This window comes from Mirounga leonina, unplaced genomic scaffold (assembly GCF_011800145.1).
Source record: "Mirounga leonina isolate KUSES-001 unplaced genomic scaffold, KU_Mleo_1.0 Mir_94, whole genome shotgun sequence".
In the NCBI taxonomy this organism is placed as follows: domain Eukaryota; kingdom Metazoa; phylum Chordata; class Mammalia; order Carnivora; family Phocidae; genus Mirounga; species Mirounga leonina.
The window spans coordinates 5040934-5055797 of record NW_023270855.1 but is presented as its reverse complement, the minus strand read 5'-3'; the positions used below and the strand labels follow the sequence as shown (position 1 = coordinate 5055797).

Below are 14864 nucleotides of genomic sequence, written 5' to 3'. Positions count from 1 at the left end.
TCCTGGGACCTGGGGCATTTTCATTCCATGGGGCACCTATGGACTGAGGTCTGTGAAGACGACACAAACTGAGGACGGTGGGGCCATGTATCTTCCTGGTCAGTTTTGATCAAGTGTTTACTTTGAGGGGACAGGGAAGGGAAGGAAATATTAGTTTGCCTGACGTGACCTCAGTAATTCATGTAGCTTCTAGTGGGCTGGAAGTGGTCATGATCAAAGAGCTCCTCCACTCCTTGGCTGGAAAGCCTGGCAGGCCTTCTGCCTTAATTGAGAACAACTTTCCTGTTCAGATTTGCGTGAGAAAGGGGTGTGTGTGTGTGTGTGTGTGCACATATATTTGCTGCCCAACCATTAAAATTAACTTTTTGCTCAAATAAAGGAACTTAAAAAAACCAGTTTATCTAAGGGCAAAATTAACTATTTTCTGTAACACACTCAACGCCTTTGTAGAGGTCAGGTTTGGCTTTTGCCGATGAACACTTTTCTATGACGTGTGCTGGTTCTACCTCTTCAGTGGATGTGGGCCAGAGGGGCAGGGCTGCTCTTCTGGGTGCGGGGAGCCCCCACGAGAACTGCCACTTCGTGCACGTTAGCCCCAGAGGAAACCACACAGCAATGATTCCAGCCCCTCAGCATGTTACAGAAGAGCAACCCAAGGTCTTGCCCACAGTTTATACCCAGCAACCCTGGAATGGCCTAGGATTCCTGACCCTACCACCTAGCACTTTCCACAGTTACCACCCCTGAAACGCAGGAATTAAAATGTGATCAAAAGGAGGCTTCTACCAGGCTGCCAGGGGCGGGAAGGCTGACAATTTGTATTTCTGTCTGCAGATGCAGCCGCACTCCTTCCTGCCCCACCACGAGAGCGCGTACTGTGGGCCTCACCGGTAGGTGTCTTCTGAGTAGGTTTTCTGAACATAGTCCTGCAATTCCATCTGTGCCTTTTCTTGGAATTTTTCAATCTGGCTTGTGCTGGTCAAACCTGGATGATCTGAAAAGAGAAAAGTGCCCCCAAATTGCCCTGTGTATTTGGAAAGCCTCACTTGGCAGACTTCTTAGTACTTATTTTTAGTTAAACCTCTGACCAATTTCTCAAGTACGATATAGATTGAACCCTGAAGGTGGGTCTGGTTTGGATATTACTGCTAAAACACTGGCTTTTGCTCTGTACCCTGCCAAGGCCTGAAGGTTCCCAGGAGGGGGCTGGGCTCCTCAGTGGTCACACCAGCCTCAGCAGCCCCACCTGGCTTGGATCTGGACATCTGGCTTCCTACCACTCTAGAAAACAGAGATTTTAGACCTATCACCCAAGATTAGAAATTACCACTTACCTCCTATGTATTTAATCACATACTTTCTCCCATTTATATTAGCTATTTTGTCATTCACGAGTGGATGGCTGGGGAGGAAGGGAGGGTTAAGCTGTGCTCAAACCCCACTATTAAGGACAACAGTCAGCCTGAGTGACCTCTGGAGGTTCAGAGAGAAGAGCTGAGAGGCGGGCAGCGAGGCCAGCCGCACAGTCCTGTTGGCTTTTTCAGGTGCTGCCCTACAGGGACAGCTGAACTTGGGCACTTTCAGTCTGTACTGGAGAACATAGGCTAACAAAACCTGAAAACTGGCAAAAAAGGAAAGCAAAAGAAATCAGAACAAAACAAAAAAGGACACTGAGGGGGCGCCTAGGTGGCTCAGATGGTTGGGCGTCTGCTTTCGGCTCAGGTTATGATCTCCGGGTCCTGGGATTGAGCCCCACGTTGGGCTCCCTGCTTGGTGGGGAGCCTGCTTCTCCCTCTCCTTCTGCCTCTCCCCCCTGCTCATGCTGTCTCTAATGAATTAAAAAAAAAAAAAAGGACACTGGATGGTAGTATACTCTATTTTGTATGCCAAAGTCTTACTTGGCCAATGGTCTAAATTAGGATACAGAATAAATCTATTCAACATACGAAGTTACCAGGAACCACGGCATATCTTTGGGACTGTAAAGGCAACAATTTAAAAGAACGAGTTTATGTTAGCTAGCAAAGCACACCTATTAGGAGAATATTCGGTCACAAACAATCTGGCTGATGACTTGACAAGTTCATGTTCAGAAATATTAGCAGACACAGATGGAAAACTGTTTTGAGTCCCCACCACATATCTTACCGGGGCTAAAGAGAACTATAGCTTTAAGGTATGCATACTCGTAGCCGTCTATATCCAGCTTCGCCATACTGTTACAGAACTCCTGAAGCTTCCAGATGTGCTCCATGACTTGCTTTATCCGGTCTCCAGAAAGTTTATCTAGAAATGAACATCACAGACCCCCTGAGAAAGGCTGGTAAGAACAATGACACGAGCTTTCTTGAGGAGCCACAGATTGAAAGAGAAAATAATTTCACTTTTTGATGGAAAACCAGTTACCTTAAGATGGTGAGGAGCCTCATTTTCCAGGTGAAGGTGAAGTGACAATAGGTATACCCAAATGCAACTCTGCTGTATATTCTCTCTCAGTAACAAACCCCTAGACCACTGATTCTCCCTGGCCCTACCTTGGGGCAGGGCCTATAGGTGCAAATTGATAGTTCCTTTTATTCTGTGCTTAAGACCTGTAAGTCAACTTTTTTTTTTTTTTAGATTTTATTTGTTTGTTTCTTTGTTTGACACAGAGAGAGAGACAGTGAGAGAGGGAACACAAGCAGGGGGAGTGGGAGAGGGAGAAGCAGGCTCCCCCCCTGAGCGGAGAGCCCGATGTGGGACTCAATCCCAGGAGCCTGGGATCATGACCTGAGCCGAAGGCAGACGCTTAATGACTGAGCCACCCAGGCGCTCCCGTAAGTCAATTCTTATCAGTGGTCAGGCTCTCTAAACTCTCTGCAGGCATTTAATAAAGGTTTATGGACCTGACTAGTAAATGCTGACATTTTTTAGTTGTGAAAACAATTTTTCTATGTTATCTGTTTTAATCTTCCTGATAATATTTGCTGAAGGTATTAGTATTATCACATGCAATTAAAAATAAAGGGTAATTAAGGGGTGCCTGGGTGGCTCGGTCGGTTAAGTGTCTGACTCTTGATTTTGGCTCAGGTTGTGATCTCAGGGGTGTGAGATCAAGCCCTGCTCTGGGCTCCTCGCTGGGTGTGGAGCCTGCTTAGGATTCTCTCTCTCTGCCCCTCCTCCCCAACTCTCTCTCTCTCAAAATAAATGAATAAATGAATGAATGAATGATAGCTAATCCTCACTTGTGAACAAATCTAACTTAAATGCAACAAGATGTTATAATATTACTATTCCAAAGGAATAACCAAAGTTGTAACTAGGTCACTCGATTCCTAGGTAATCAGACATCTCGAATGCCTAATGAAAAGTGCAGCTCAACTGCAATTTAGCATCAAATATTAGTCCTGAATACTGGGCATGCTCCCTTGAGACCGTGTCTTTGGTGCACTCTGGGCTCAGAGCATGTGGAGAGACTGCACTGGCTATCTCCTGGTCCGGATGCAGTTGGGACTGGGCCACCAGATGTTAGATGGTTGCCACAAATCTTTCTAGAAGAGAGTGACACGTTCATTCACGAGGGAACTGGGTGAGGCAACTAAGTCCTGGACTAGGAGTCTGGGTGGCCAGATTTGTGCCCAGCTCTTCTACTTGCTGTTTCACTTGGGGCAAGTCAAGGCCCTGACTGCAATCACAGTCCCTCCAGGGCTGTGAGAACTTGTTACACGGGAAAGCGTAACCCGTTGTTGAGAGAATAGAAAGTATGTATGCTGGTCTCTGCCCCCCGGCTCCTGGCACAGAGCTCTTGAAGCCCTTGTAATTTCTAAGTGATAAGAACACTAGCAGCATCTCTTGGTCTGTTTGCTTTTGACCCTATCCCTGACAAAGAGCTCCTAAAACCCCTGTAAATTCTTACATGTTAAGAGCACCAGGAGCATCTTTTGTTCCACTGAGGTGACTCTGGGTGGGACCCCTAATGGCCCCTGGAAAGACTAAAGCACACTCAGAACCTTGGAATTTCCAGTCCCATCCCTCATCCTACAGAGAGGGGAGAGGGGCTAGAAATGGACTTAATAACTGATCACGCCTACGTGAGGCAGTATCCATAAAATATGGGGTTGAGAGAGCTTCCAGGTTGGTGAACACATGCACACCGGAAGGGTGAAGCACCCCAAGTCCACAGGGACAGAAGCTCCTGTGCTTGAGACTCTCCTAGACCTCACGCCATATATCTCTTCATCTGGCTGTTCATCTGTATCCTCTATCCTTGAGTTCTGTGAGCTATGCTAGTGAATTATCCAACCCAAGGGTTGCTACAACCTCCAGTCTATATAGCAGGTTGGTGAGAAGCACAAGGGATAGTCTGGAGAGAGAGAGAGAGAGAGAGAGAGAGGGAGAGAGATAGAGAGTGTGTTGGGGGGGAGGGTCTTGTGGGACTGAGCCCTTAACCTGTGGGATCTGACACTATGTCTGACTGTCAGAATGGAGTTGAACTGTTGTATACCCAGCTGGTGTCTCAGAGAATTGCCTGTTGTGGGGAAAACACCCCCCACACTGGTGACCACACATGTCAGAAGTGTTCTGTGTGAGCAGTAAAGGAGACATGCAGGGAAGAGAAACACAGTAAAGAAGAACTGGGTTTTCTTTCACCCACACAAGTGAAAAACTACAGTTTCTTCCATTTATACCTGTCAATCAAGATGAAAGTGTAAGTTGTGATTATTCTGAAAACATCACTAAATACCTATGTATCAGGAAGCTGGCAACTTTTCCAATTATCTTTTTTTTTCCTTTCATATTCCTTGTATGAAAAGAAGACAGACAGGTGGAATTTTAAGTGTTCTCACTGGTAAAGGCCCCAGGACTTAAAAGCTAAGCTACCCTCAGCCTGTGGAAGCTGTGGGACACTGTGGCCAGCCAGTTTGGAGGGGCCGGCCTGAACCAAGACACGCTCCCCCACAGCCCCAGCCCTACCTTCCTGGATGCTGTTCTGCAGGTGGTTGACAATGGCTGCCAGGATAGTGGAGAGACTCATGACCTGGGCACACTGGGCCAGGCCGAGGGTGAAGAGCTCGTTCCAGCAGGCCCGCACCAGGCTGGTGTTGCAGTCCTGCCTGGGGACACAAGGTCGGGGTGGGTGTGGGTACATGCTGGTATTCTCCAGGCCCCAGCTTGCTCCAAACAAGTAGATTCAACAAGCATTTCTTGAAAGTCTATGGTATGTCCAGGATCATTCTCCAAAAATACCACTGTCTGTGAATCTCTTAACTGAAGTCCCTCTGAGGATAAACTATTTTCTTAACAAAGACACTTTAGACTTCAGTAATGAGAAATCGAGATGGGTATGACTAAAGTGTCATCTCCTACAGCCCTCTAAACCCACAGTAGCCCTGGCGTGGCTGTTAGAGATGCTGCAGCGACCCAAAGGCTAGGAGCTGAATGTGGCCTCTGACACAGCCTGCACCTATGCTCAAGGACAGAGGGCCTGTGAGCCCTGCCGGGGAGGGGCCGGCACTGGCACGCAGAGAAAGGGGCCAGCCACGCCAGCTTTCAGCCCTGCCTCGGACGATTTATACTCAGGATGGCCTCTTTGGCGCACTGCGAACGGTATGACTTTATCTGAGAAGCCCCTAGATGCAGCCTCACTCTCCTTGTCTCAAGATTTCAGACAACTCCTGCCTTCTGTTCCACTCCATCCCTGGCTCTCAGCACCAAGTCCTCAGCATATGGAGAAGGCCCGAGAAAAGTTGAGGAACACTGAAGCACTGGCCGCCTTGGTCCTCTGCTCCCAGTCCACAGAGTGTATTTAATAAGAAAATCAGGGTCACTGGAGCAAGGTCCTAGGTGCAAACTAGAAGGGCCCTCAGATACCTTCTAGGCCATTCCTAACAAGGAGAAGGCTCTTGCCGAAGGATACACACAGAGAAAAAGGCCACTTACCCAAGTGCCTGAAAGGCTGGGATTGACCTGGCCCAGTGCATGGAGAGGAAAAGCAGGCGGGATGCTGACTCGCAGATGTAGTGCACGTTGAGGTACTCTGGCATCGGGCTGGGCATCGTGAGCTGGAGAGGAGGAGGCACACAGCACAGGAGGTGACGGAGAGACAGGGCATGGCTTTGTCTGTCAACGTGAACTGCTGTCACGTCTCAACAACTATGAGAGCCTGAGCTGTGATGATCTCTGATGCTGAAGTTCCTGTGTAGACCCATCCTTATGAAGCCCGTGTCCTTTGCAGCGGGGGGCTGGCACCAACGCCCCATAATCTCTTGCCCAGTGAACTAGGCTCTGATGGCACTTGGAATGTGGTCAACTCTTGCCTCAGCTAAACTGGTATTTCTTCTAAGGCAATTCCATTTTGAGCCATAGGTTAAAATCTAAATTAAATCAGTTAACAGCGATCAACCTCATGGCTAGAAGGCATTTGGTAGGTGGCCTCAGGGTAGCAATGAGTGAGAGCTGAGCAGAAGCCTATGTGGCGGGAGGATGAGACCCCACCACCAGAATGTTCAGGAGTGGGCTCCAGAGCTCCACTGTCCAGAAGGAGAATTAATGCCTTTGATGCTGGAATCCCACTGGTGACCTATATTCTTGGCACTGGTGGGCAACTATGAGCAGGGACCCAGTCTTCCTAAGTGATTGGTCAGGACTCTCTAGTAAAGAACACTGGGGGAACAGGAAGTCACAGTCTGTAGCCCTAGAAACTGAGAGGGCTTTGGGGAACCTGGGACTGTCTTTCAGAAGTGAGGCCAGTGAAGGAGCATGTGGGGAAGACTAACAGCCTTCTTCAAGGATGTAGGAGGTCTGTTTTCTGTGGCTCGAGACAGCAAGCAGTCAGGACCAGTGGTTAGGAATGAGGGCTGGCTGCCTGCATGCTGGAGCGGACACAGGTGCCTGCCTATGCTGGAGCCAGGCCATCCCAGAAAGCAGAAGAGGCAGAGTAGTCCACTAAAAGCCCTCGATGGGCAGCACCATGTCGGCCCCACCTGGCAAGGATAGGCCACACTTGCTTCAGGGTGAGTTATCTTCAGAGCCAAAACACTGTGTGTAAAACATGAGTGACAATTCTTTCTAATGAGAATACTGTTCTGGAACACAAGGTCCAGATCCAAACAAAAGCCAACAATATGAAAATGAGCTCACTGCAAGATTTTAGCTTCAAACTGCAGGCTGGGGAGGCTGGGGCATGTGATTAGGCTGAATGCACTCACCTTAAATGTGACATGAGTGTCTGAAAGGAGGGGCCCTTCGACCTCGATGATGGGTGTGGACTGGTCTCTGCTGATGACATGGATGCCCCCTCCGCCACTGGCGTCTATCCCATCTGCTAGGCTTGGAGGTGAGGAGCTGTCTGTGGTATTAAGTGCTTTAGCTAAAGTATCAAATGCCCTGTAAGCAAAAAGGAAGCAGGCAGTGTTGTGAATCCCCAGCTTTCAGGAGGAACAGAACTCTAGCTGAGACCTAATCTAGAAAAACAAGGCGACAGGGAAAAGATCATTCAAGTCTACCTGCAGGGGGAAGGGATAACGAGAGCTTCTGTGTACGGTCTATACATCATCACGGGCACTAAGCGACATAGTATTTATTTTCACACATAATTTCTATTTTTCACAACTACTCTCCAAGGTAGAACCCTCTCCGTTTTACAGATGTGAAAGCTGAGGCTTAGGGATGTTAAATAACTTTTCCAATACTAACCACCCAGTGAGTGGTGGAACCAGAACTCTACCCAACTCGAATCCCATTCTCTTTCCACTGGATCTAGATCTTAATTTTGCTATCAGGCCGCAAGAGAATATGAGGACCAGGTGCTTGTGTGGCCTGGCAAGATGGGCAGGAGTGGCCAGTCCCACAGGGAAGGGGTGAACATGAGAGCCAGGTCGTAGGGAAGAAACACCGTCTGCAGCCCGTTACGGGTGTCTGGGATCAGCTAATGCCGTCTGTCAGGAACACCCTGATGGACTGAAGCTATAGACTACTTGGAAAAAAATATACATGAGAAAAATAGACTAAAACAGAAGTGGGAAAGTGGACGAACTACTAATACTTAGTCAAAATAAAGACTGATAACAAGTAACACCTGTCTACTGAAGGGTTTTCCCTGCTTCCACTGAATCACTCCATTTCCTTTTTCATTGTTTGGAATGAAAAGCAGTTTTGATTGCTTTATATCATGTAATATAAATGGGTCCATGTTCCCATAGTTAAAATGTGGAAGAAGATAGATGTGCAGGAACACTGTGACGATTTTACAATCCCTGAATAAATACAGGGTGGGTGTCAAATGCTGCCACCCGCCCTCCCGCAGCAACAACTGAGTGTGCACGTCACGGGGGAGCCCCCACACTCATGGCATCATACCGAGTAATCTCACTTGCAGACTGGTCCTCCGGCTGCATTTCCGAAGTGTCACCATTGTTCAGGGATTCACTTAAGTTGGCAAGGGAGGTTACTACATTTGCCAGTGTGCCCAGAGCTCCCTGGCTTGTTTCAGCCTATTAAACACAAAATAAGAACATTAAAGATGAACACAAACACACACACAAAAGGCTCTCAGGCCAATGAAGGTATAATGTTAGTTTAAAAACAGCCTCTATGGGGGGCGCCTGGGTGGCTCAGTCGTTAAGCGTCTGCCTGCGGCTCAGGTCATGATTCCGGGGTCCTGGGATCGAGCCCCGCATCGGGCTGCTCTCTGCTCCGCGGGAGGCCTGCTTCTCCCTCCCCCTCTCCCCCTGCTTGTGTTCCCTCTCTCGCTGTGTCTCTCTCTGTCAAATAAATAAAAAATCTTCAAAAAAAAAATAAATAAAAATAAAAACAGCTTCTATAGGGTGTGACCTCAACAGGGCAGCAGGGGGGAGATCTTTCTGGTGATGGAAGAGTTCTGTGTCTTCATTGTGGTGGTTACACAAATATACACGTAATAAGGTAATGGAACAAAAGACAAACTGGACATCACCAAAATTTAAACTTTTATGCTTCAAAAGATACTAAGAAAGTTAAATGGGGCGCCTGGCTGGCTCAGTGAGTGGAACGTGTGACTCTTGATCTCAGGGTTGTGAGTTTGAGCCCCATGCTGGGTGGAGAGATGGCTTAAAAATAAAATCTAAAAAAAAAAAAAAAGCCATTAAGAAAGTAAAAAGACAACCCCCCCTTTCCACACACAAAAGATAACCCACAGAATGGGAGGAGGTATTTGCAAATCATACATCTTAATAATGGTTTAGTAGCCAGAATATCTAAAGAACTCTTACAGTTAATAATAAAAAGACAAATGAGTTAAAAAAGAATGGGCCAAGGATTTAAACAGACATTTCTTCAAAGAGGTATACAAGTGGTCAATAAGCACATGAAAGGATGTTCAACATCAATGGAAATGCAAATCAAAACCACAATGAGATACCGCCTCACACCCAACAGGAGTTATAATCAAAAAGACATAATAACAGGTGTTGGGAGGATGTGGAGAAAGTGGACCCTCTCACACACTGCTGGTGGGAATGTGAAATGGTGCAGCTACTGTGGAAAACAGTCTGGCAGCTCCTCAAGAAGTTTAAACACAGAGTTACCATATGACCAGCCATTCCACTCCTAGGTACATACATAAGAGAAATCGAAACGTATGTCCACAAAAAAACTTGTACGCAAATGTTTGTAGCAGCACTATTCATAATAGACAAAAAGTGGAAACAACCCAAATGTTTGTCAGCTGATGAATGGATAAATAAAATGTGGGTCAGCCACTCAATGGCTTAGTATCTGGCAAAAAAAAGGAATGAAGTGCTGATACATGCCAGAACATGGATGAACCTCGAAAACAGTATGTCAAGGGAAAGAAGCCAGTCACAAAAAGCCATATATTGAAAGATTCTCTTTATATGAAATGTCCAGAATTGACAAAACCATAGTCAGAAAGTAGAGTAGCGGTTGGCAGGGGTGGGAGCAGGGGGAGAGGGAAGTGATGGCTTAATGGGTGCAGGGCTTCTTTTTGGGGTGATGAAAATGTTCTGGAATCAGGTAGTGGTGATGGTTGTACAGCCTTGTGAATGTACTAAAACCACTGCACTGTACGCGAAAAGTGTGAGTTTTCTGGTACATGAATTAGATCTCCATAAAAAAAAAAATAGGAAAGCCAAAGACATATGCAAACAAATAAACCAAGACAGGTAGACACAAATGTCTGTTGTGTCTGGATCACGAAAGTGAAAAACTAGAGCAGTGGAAAAGATCCTAAGCAGAGCACTGCTTCATACATCACAGAACAACCACATAACAGAGTATCGTGCAGCTGCTGAAAGATGCGGGGCCGACACGTCAGAGAGAAAGAGAAAGACCAGTCGGCCCGCACCGCCCAGGTGTCGGCCGGGGGCGCCTGGGATCTCTGTGAGAGCTCTGTTATTTAGTCAAAGTACACTGTTTTGAATTTTAATAATTTAAAAGTAGAAGGTTTAAAAAACAGCTTCTGGGAGCCTGGGTGGCTCAGTCGTTGGGTGTCTGCCTTCGGCTCAGGTCACGGTCCCAGGCTCCTGGGATCGAGCCCCGCGTCAGGCTCCCTGCTCAGCGGGAGGCCTGCTTCTCCCTCTGCCTCTGTCTGCTGCTCTACCTACTTGTGATGTCTTCTCTCTGTTCCAAATAAATAAATCTTTAAAAACAAAAACAAAAAAGAGCTACCTTTAGGAGCTTTGTCTATATCCTATTATTCATGACACACGCCTGGGGTGGGTATGGTCACTTCCAGAGCACAGAGCAAGGAGCGGGGTGGAAGCGTGGGTCTGACTCTGCAGCTCTTGCTCGTCACTACTACTTAAATACCACACAGTGCCTGTGTCCGTTCTCTTCCGTCCTGTGACCACGACTAACTCGTCACTTCCTGAGGGTGCACTGTATGCTGCAGGCTTTATGTAAGTAACTCACTCCAGTTTGCCAGCACCCCCTGTGTGGCGGTCCTGAGGGAAGCAGGGATGTAGGAAAGAGGGCGCACGGCTACCAAGAGTGGCGCTGGGCTCTGGACCCAGGGCCCGCCGACTCTGGAGTCTCTTGGTTCTCAGTCTCTGCGTGGACGGCACGACACAAGAGCTGCTGGGAAATCCTTTGGTAATCAGGTCTTAAGGCTATCCGGGCCTTCCCTCAGGCTTCTGGTTTCTCTCCACCCCACCACGCATCCATCACTGTCCTGAGTGTCTACTGGATGGCAGCAAGCCAGGTGTGATGGCCATGTCGCACGCAGCACCAGGGCCCAAGGAGAGAAAGCTCGAGGCCCAGCCTCAGGACCACGGGATGGAAGGCCACTTTTGGTGCCAGCCAAGAGCTCCCACTGATGCCTTTCTTTCCCAAGAGAGGATGTTCCTCGTGTACTGAGTGGGCACAGTGGTGTGCACGTGGACGGATGAGAAGGAAGCCTGCGGGTAGTGCTGCTCGGGCCCAGGGCAGTGGCTCCGCCAGCACCGTTACCAAGTCCCTCCTTTTGGAGAAGGAAAACTGGACCTCAGCCATGGCTTGCTGCTACTTCATCATTACCGGGTCACATCAGAACGAGATGGGAAATAGAATCAATTTTCTTGCCTGGATAAAACCCGTCCCTTGGGTATCTTCATGGGGGTTAGCCAGCTTTCTTGCTCTCCTGATTGACAAACCCCTCTGTTCACAACACGTTAAATTCCCTATGGCTGATTTGCTCTTAGTAGTTTTGCAATTGTCAGAATCCTGCCTGAACTTTTTCCTGCAGATCATCTAATTAAAAAGAGTGGGGTGGGGGTGGATAATGTAACACTGTGTGTCAACCATGCTTCAATTAAAAAAAAAAAAAAAGGAATAAGTAGGCTTTTGCAAAAGGCCATCTGAGGATAAGCAGCCATTTCCCCAGCACACCAGTAGTTTGCTAATTCGTGTACTGGGGTGGGGTGGGGGTGGTTATTGAGATGAGAGCCACTGAATTTTCACCAAACTGAACTCTAGATCCTGACATGTAATAATGACTATAACCAGCCAGCCCCGAGTTTCTGGAAAGCTGCCAGCATCCCTAAAACAAATCATAGGATGGCTGTATAAGAAATAAGAGATGTAGAAGGCCATGCTTTCAAGGTAGTCTCAGAAGGCCAAGAAGAAGGTGGGTGCACAAATTTAGAGAAGCAGTGTGCACTGCAACATAAAGGTGGAGGAGAAGGCATAAGTAGAGAATATCACCTTGGAATCCGTGGCCAGGAGAACTGTACCATCCTCACGTATCAAAGGCTGTTGGATGTTCACAAGCATCCCTGGATCAAGAAGACCTGTTTGTCTATTTAAGACATAAAGAAACCCAGAGTAGCTTCCAACATTTAACACACAGTATGATCATGCTGCATTGCCCTGTCCCTTCTACATCTGCAAAACTGCCTGAATAGCAGAAAAGCTCTAACTAGACTCAGCCAATCGAGTGACTGAACCACACCCCCCTTCTCTCTAGAATGAGATGAGCACAAAGCTGGGCCTACAGCCTGAGATAGGATGCCACACAGATACACATCCCTTTGGCTTCCATGCAGACCTCAGACTGTGGCCGCTTTGTTAAATAAAGTTAACTTGATCTTCAGAATATCACCAAGGAATTCTCAACTCTAGTTCTCACTAGGATACAGTTTGGATTTCTTGTTTTCCCTTTCTGTTCCTTTTAAATGAAGTTCGATAGATCACATGGGGAAAAAGACATAAGTTAACTTGTGTTAACTATTTGGGACTACCCGGGGACTTAGGCCTTTTGTCTATGCTGCAGAAAAACCCCATCTTGAATTGCAGAGCAGTGTATGAATAACTATAGGACATAACCCCGAGGCAGGAGAAAAACCCCATCTTAAATCAGCCATCCTCGGGTCTGTCCACAGGCGTGACTGAAGCAGCTCCGGAAAGGGTGGGATGAGGCAAGACCAGGCTGAAGGCTGTGGCAGCGGGGAAGGAGCCACATAAGCTCCCTCCGAGGAATAGCCACGCCGCCTCTGATCAGCTCAGAGGCTGATGGTAGTGTTGCCCTTTGTCAAAACAGGGACTGACCTTGCTCCGTCTTTATCTGCCACAAACGTGGGAGTGGCTATCAGAGGACTTCTCAGGTCCTTCCGGATATAGATTTTCTCAGTTGAAGCGGCACAATTGCTTGGTTTCTCCCGCTGCACATCAAAGGGCTTCCGCTCACTCTGCACAGCTTAAATCACAACGTAAATATTCAGGCTTAGACGAAGGAGTCAAGTCATGAAAAACGACATCCTTTGTAGTCAAGTTAGGATCTTCCTTAGTAAGCCTGCTACTATGGGGATGATAAGCTCCAGCGCTAGGCACATCCAGCTCAATTTTCAGGGGACTTTTCAGCCAAAGCAAAGAAAAGCTCAAAGCCAAGCAATGCCATGCTAAGTCTAAAGAGTTCAAGCTCACTGCCTGCTAAGAAACTTCAGCATGGCATTGGCATGGCCTTGTGGGGGGCCCACACTGAGCTTTCTGGGTTTTCACTTTTTGCTGCTCACAAAAGGCACTCTCCAGGAAGAGGAACACCCATCTTCAAGTGGGCCCTCAACAGAGAGCCTGTCCAACGCATGTGTCATAGAGAGCTTTTCTAATGTCCAACTCAAGCCTGCATGGCTTCTGCAAACTGTTTAATGGGGTGTCAGTTTTCTGTAACACTAGCAGTCTCTCCCTTCAGCAATCTGTGAGAGACGTATACGGGCCAGAAACAACTGAAGGAAATAAAGATCTTTTTAAAAGAAAGAAAGGATGAACCCCAGATCCAATATGTAAGAAAGCTAAGGGGTCCTATTTAGACAAGGAACCTGTGGCTGAGAGAGGTGCCATGTCTTCCCCAGGCCTCACAGCTCCGAAGTGGCAGGGCTGGGGTTTGATACCCCAAAGCCTGTGTTCACCCCACTGCACTGTGCTGCATGCCGAGTTAACTGGAATAGGTTTCCACACACACCATGGGGAAATGACCAATCACAGCAGCATGGGCGCCGGATCCCCTGGCTGCCCCAGAATGGAAACAAAAGGAAGCCTCGGTGGATATTTTCCTCTTAGAGTATTTTAAAGCCAGGTAGAGAATTCTTGCTTTCTCCCAACCCGCTAACTCAAGTGGCTTGTTCGTGTACAGTTACTCACACTCCATCTTCATGCCCATCTCTAAGCATTTTTTCAGCCGGCAAAACTGACAGCGGTTCCGGTGGTGTTTATTGATGATACAGTCTTGGTTGCTCCGGCAACTGTAGGTCAGATTTTTCCTTACACTCCTTTTGAAGAAACCTTTGCAACCTTCACAACTGACAGCCCCATAGTGCCGGCCTAAAAGGGGAAAGTGTGTGTGAAACAGATCACCCAGAGAAGAGCTGATCCCTCACAGGCCCTGTGTCTAAGGTAAGGCTATCAAAGTAACTGGTGCACAATGTCCGGTGCCGGCAGCCACGGCACAACCACGAGCCTGAGCATGAAGCGGGGCACTGAGGTTCTTCGCCTAATTTTCCTATGGTCTTTAAAGCAGCCCTGTGATGTCATGATAGAAAAGCAGAAGCTCAGACAGGTTACATGACAGCTGGTATATGGCGTGACCTTAATGCTTTTAGCACACGAAGGACCTAACACGCAGCAGCAGCTCACGGAGGACGGCTGAGCCATCCCGCCCACCGTGCACACCTGCTCCTGGCTCCAGAGCTGGGCTGTGAAGCCACTTGGCACTCCTGTCCTGCCGACGGTGGCACGCAGCAGAAGCATGCATGAGCTGCCTGAGCACAAGGGCCCTACTCCTCCCTGTACTCGCTCGGTGTGAGTCACGTCCTGGGCCCTACAGCTACCCTGGGGGAAGCGCAGGGGCTGTGCTTATGTAGGCCCAAGGTGAAGGAAGGGTGCATGCTGTGTGGCTCACCTGGATTAGGTATTCAGAC

At 48.0% G+C, this 14864-nt stretch overlaps 2 protein-coding genes across 7 annotated transcripts in view; one reads left to right on the top strand and one right to left on the bottom strand.

The window, feature by feature from the left end:
- Nucleotides 1-14864, bottom strand: part of NR2C2 (nuclear receptor subfamily 2 group C member 2) — a 97411-nt gene that overhangs the window by 8306 nt on the left and 74241 nt on the right. For 5 of the 6 annotated variants that reach the window (XM_034997597.1, XM_034997596.1, XM_034997598.1 and 2 more), the window contains 9 exons: nt 14089-14268; nt 13000-13147; nt 12157-12250; nt 8338-8471; nt 7188-7365; nt 5920-6041; nt 4954-5093; nt 2149-2286; nt 889-994 (listed from right to left, as the gene is read on the bottom strand). In XM_034997597.1, coding sequence (XP_034853488.1) covers nt 889-994; nt 2149-2286; nt 4954-5093; nt 5920-6041; nt 7188-7365; nt 8338-8471; nt 12157-12250; nt 13000-13147; nt 14089-14268 — 1240 coding nt within the window. The remainder of the gene's footprint in view (nt 1-888; nt 995-2148; nt 2287-4953; nt 5094-5919; nt 6042-7187; nt 7366-8337; nt 8472-12156; nt 12251-12999; nt 13148-14088; nt 14269-14864) is intronic. The other variant, XM_034997601.1, reaches the window with a different exon arrangement.
- The window catches only part of MRPS25 (mitochondrial ribosomal protein S25), a 41876-nt gene that overhangs the window by 23764 nt on the left and 3248 nt on the right, over nt 1-14864 (top strand). Inside the window, exon 4 of the mRNA XM_034997603.1 lies at nt 835-890. Coding sequence (XP_034853494.1) covers nt 835-890 — 56 coding nt within the window. The remainder of the gene's footprint in view (nt 1-834; nt 891-14864) is intronic.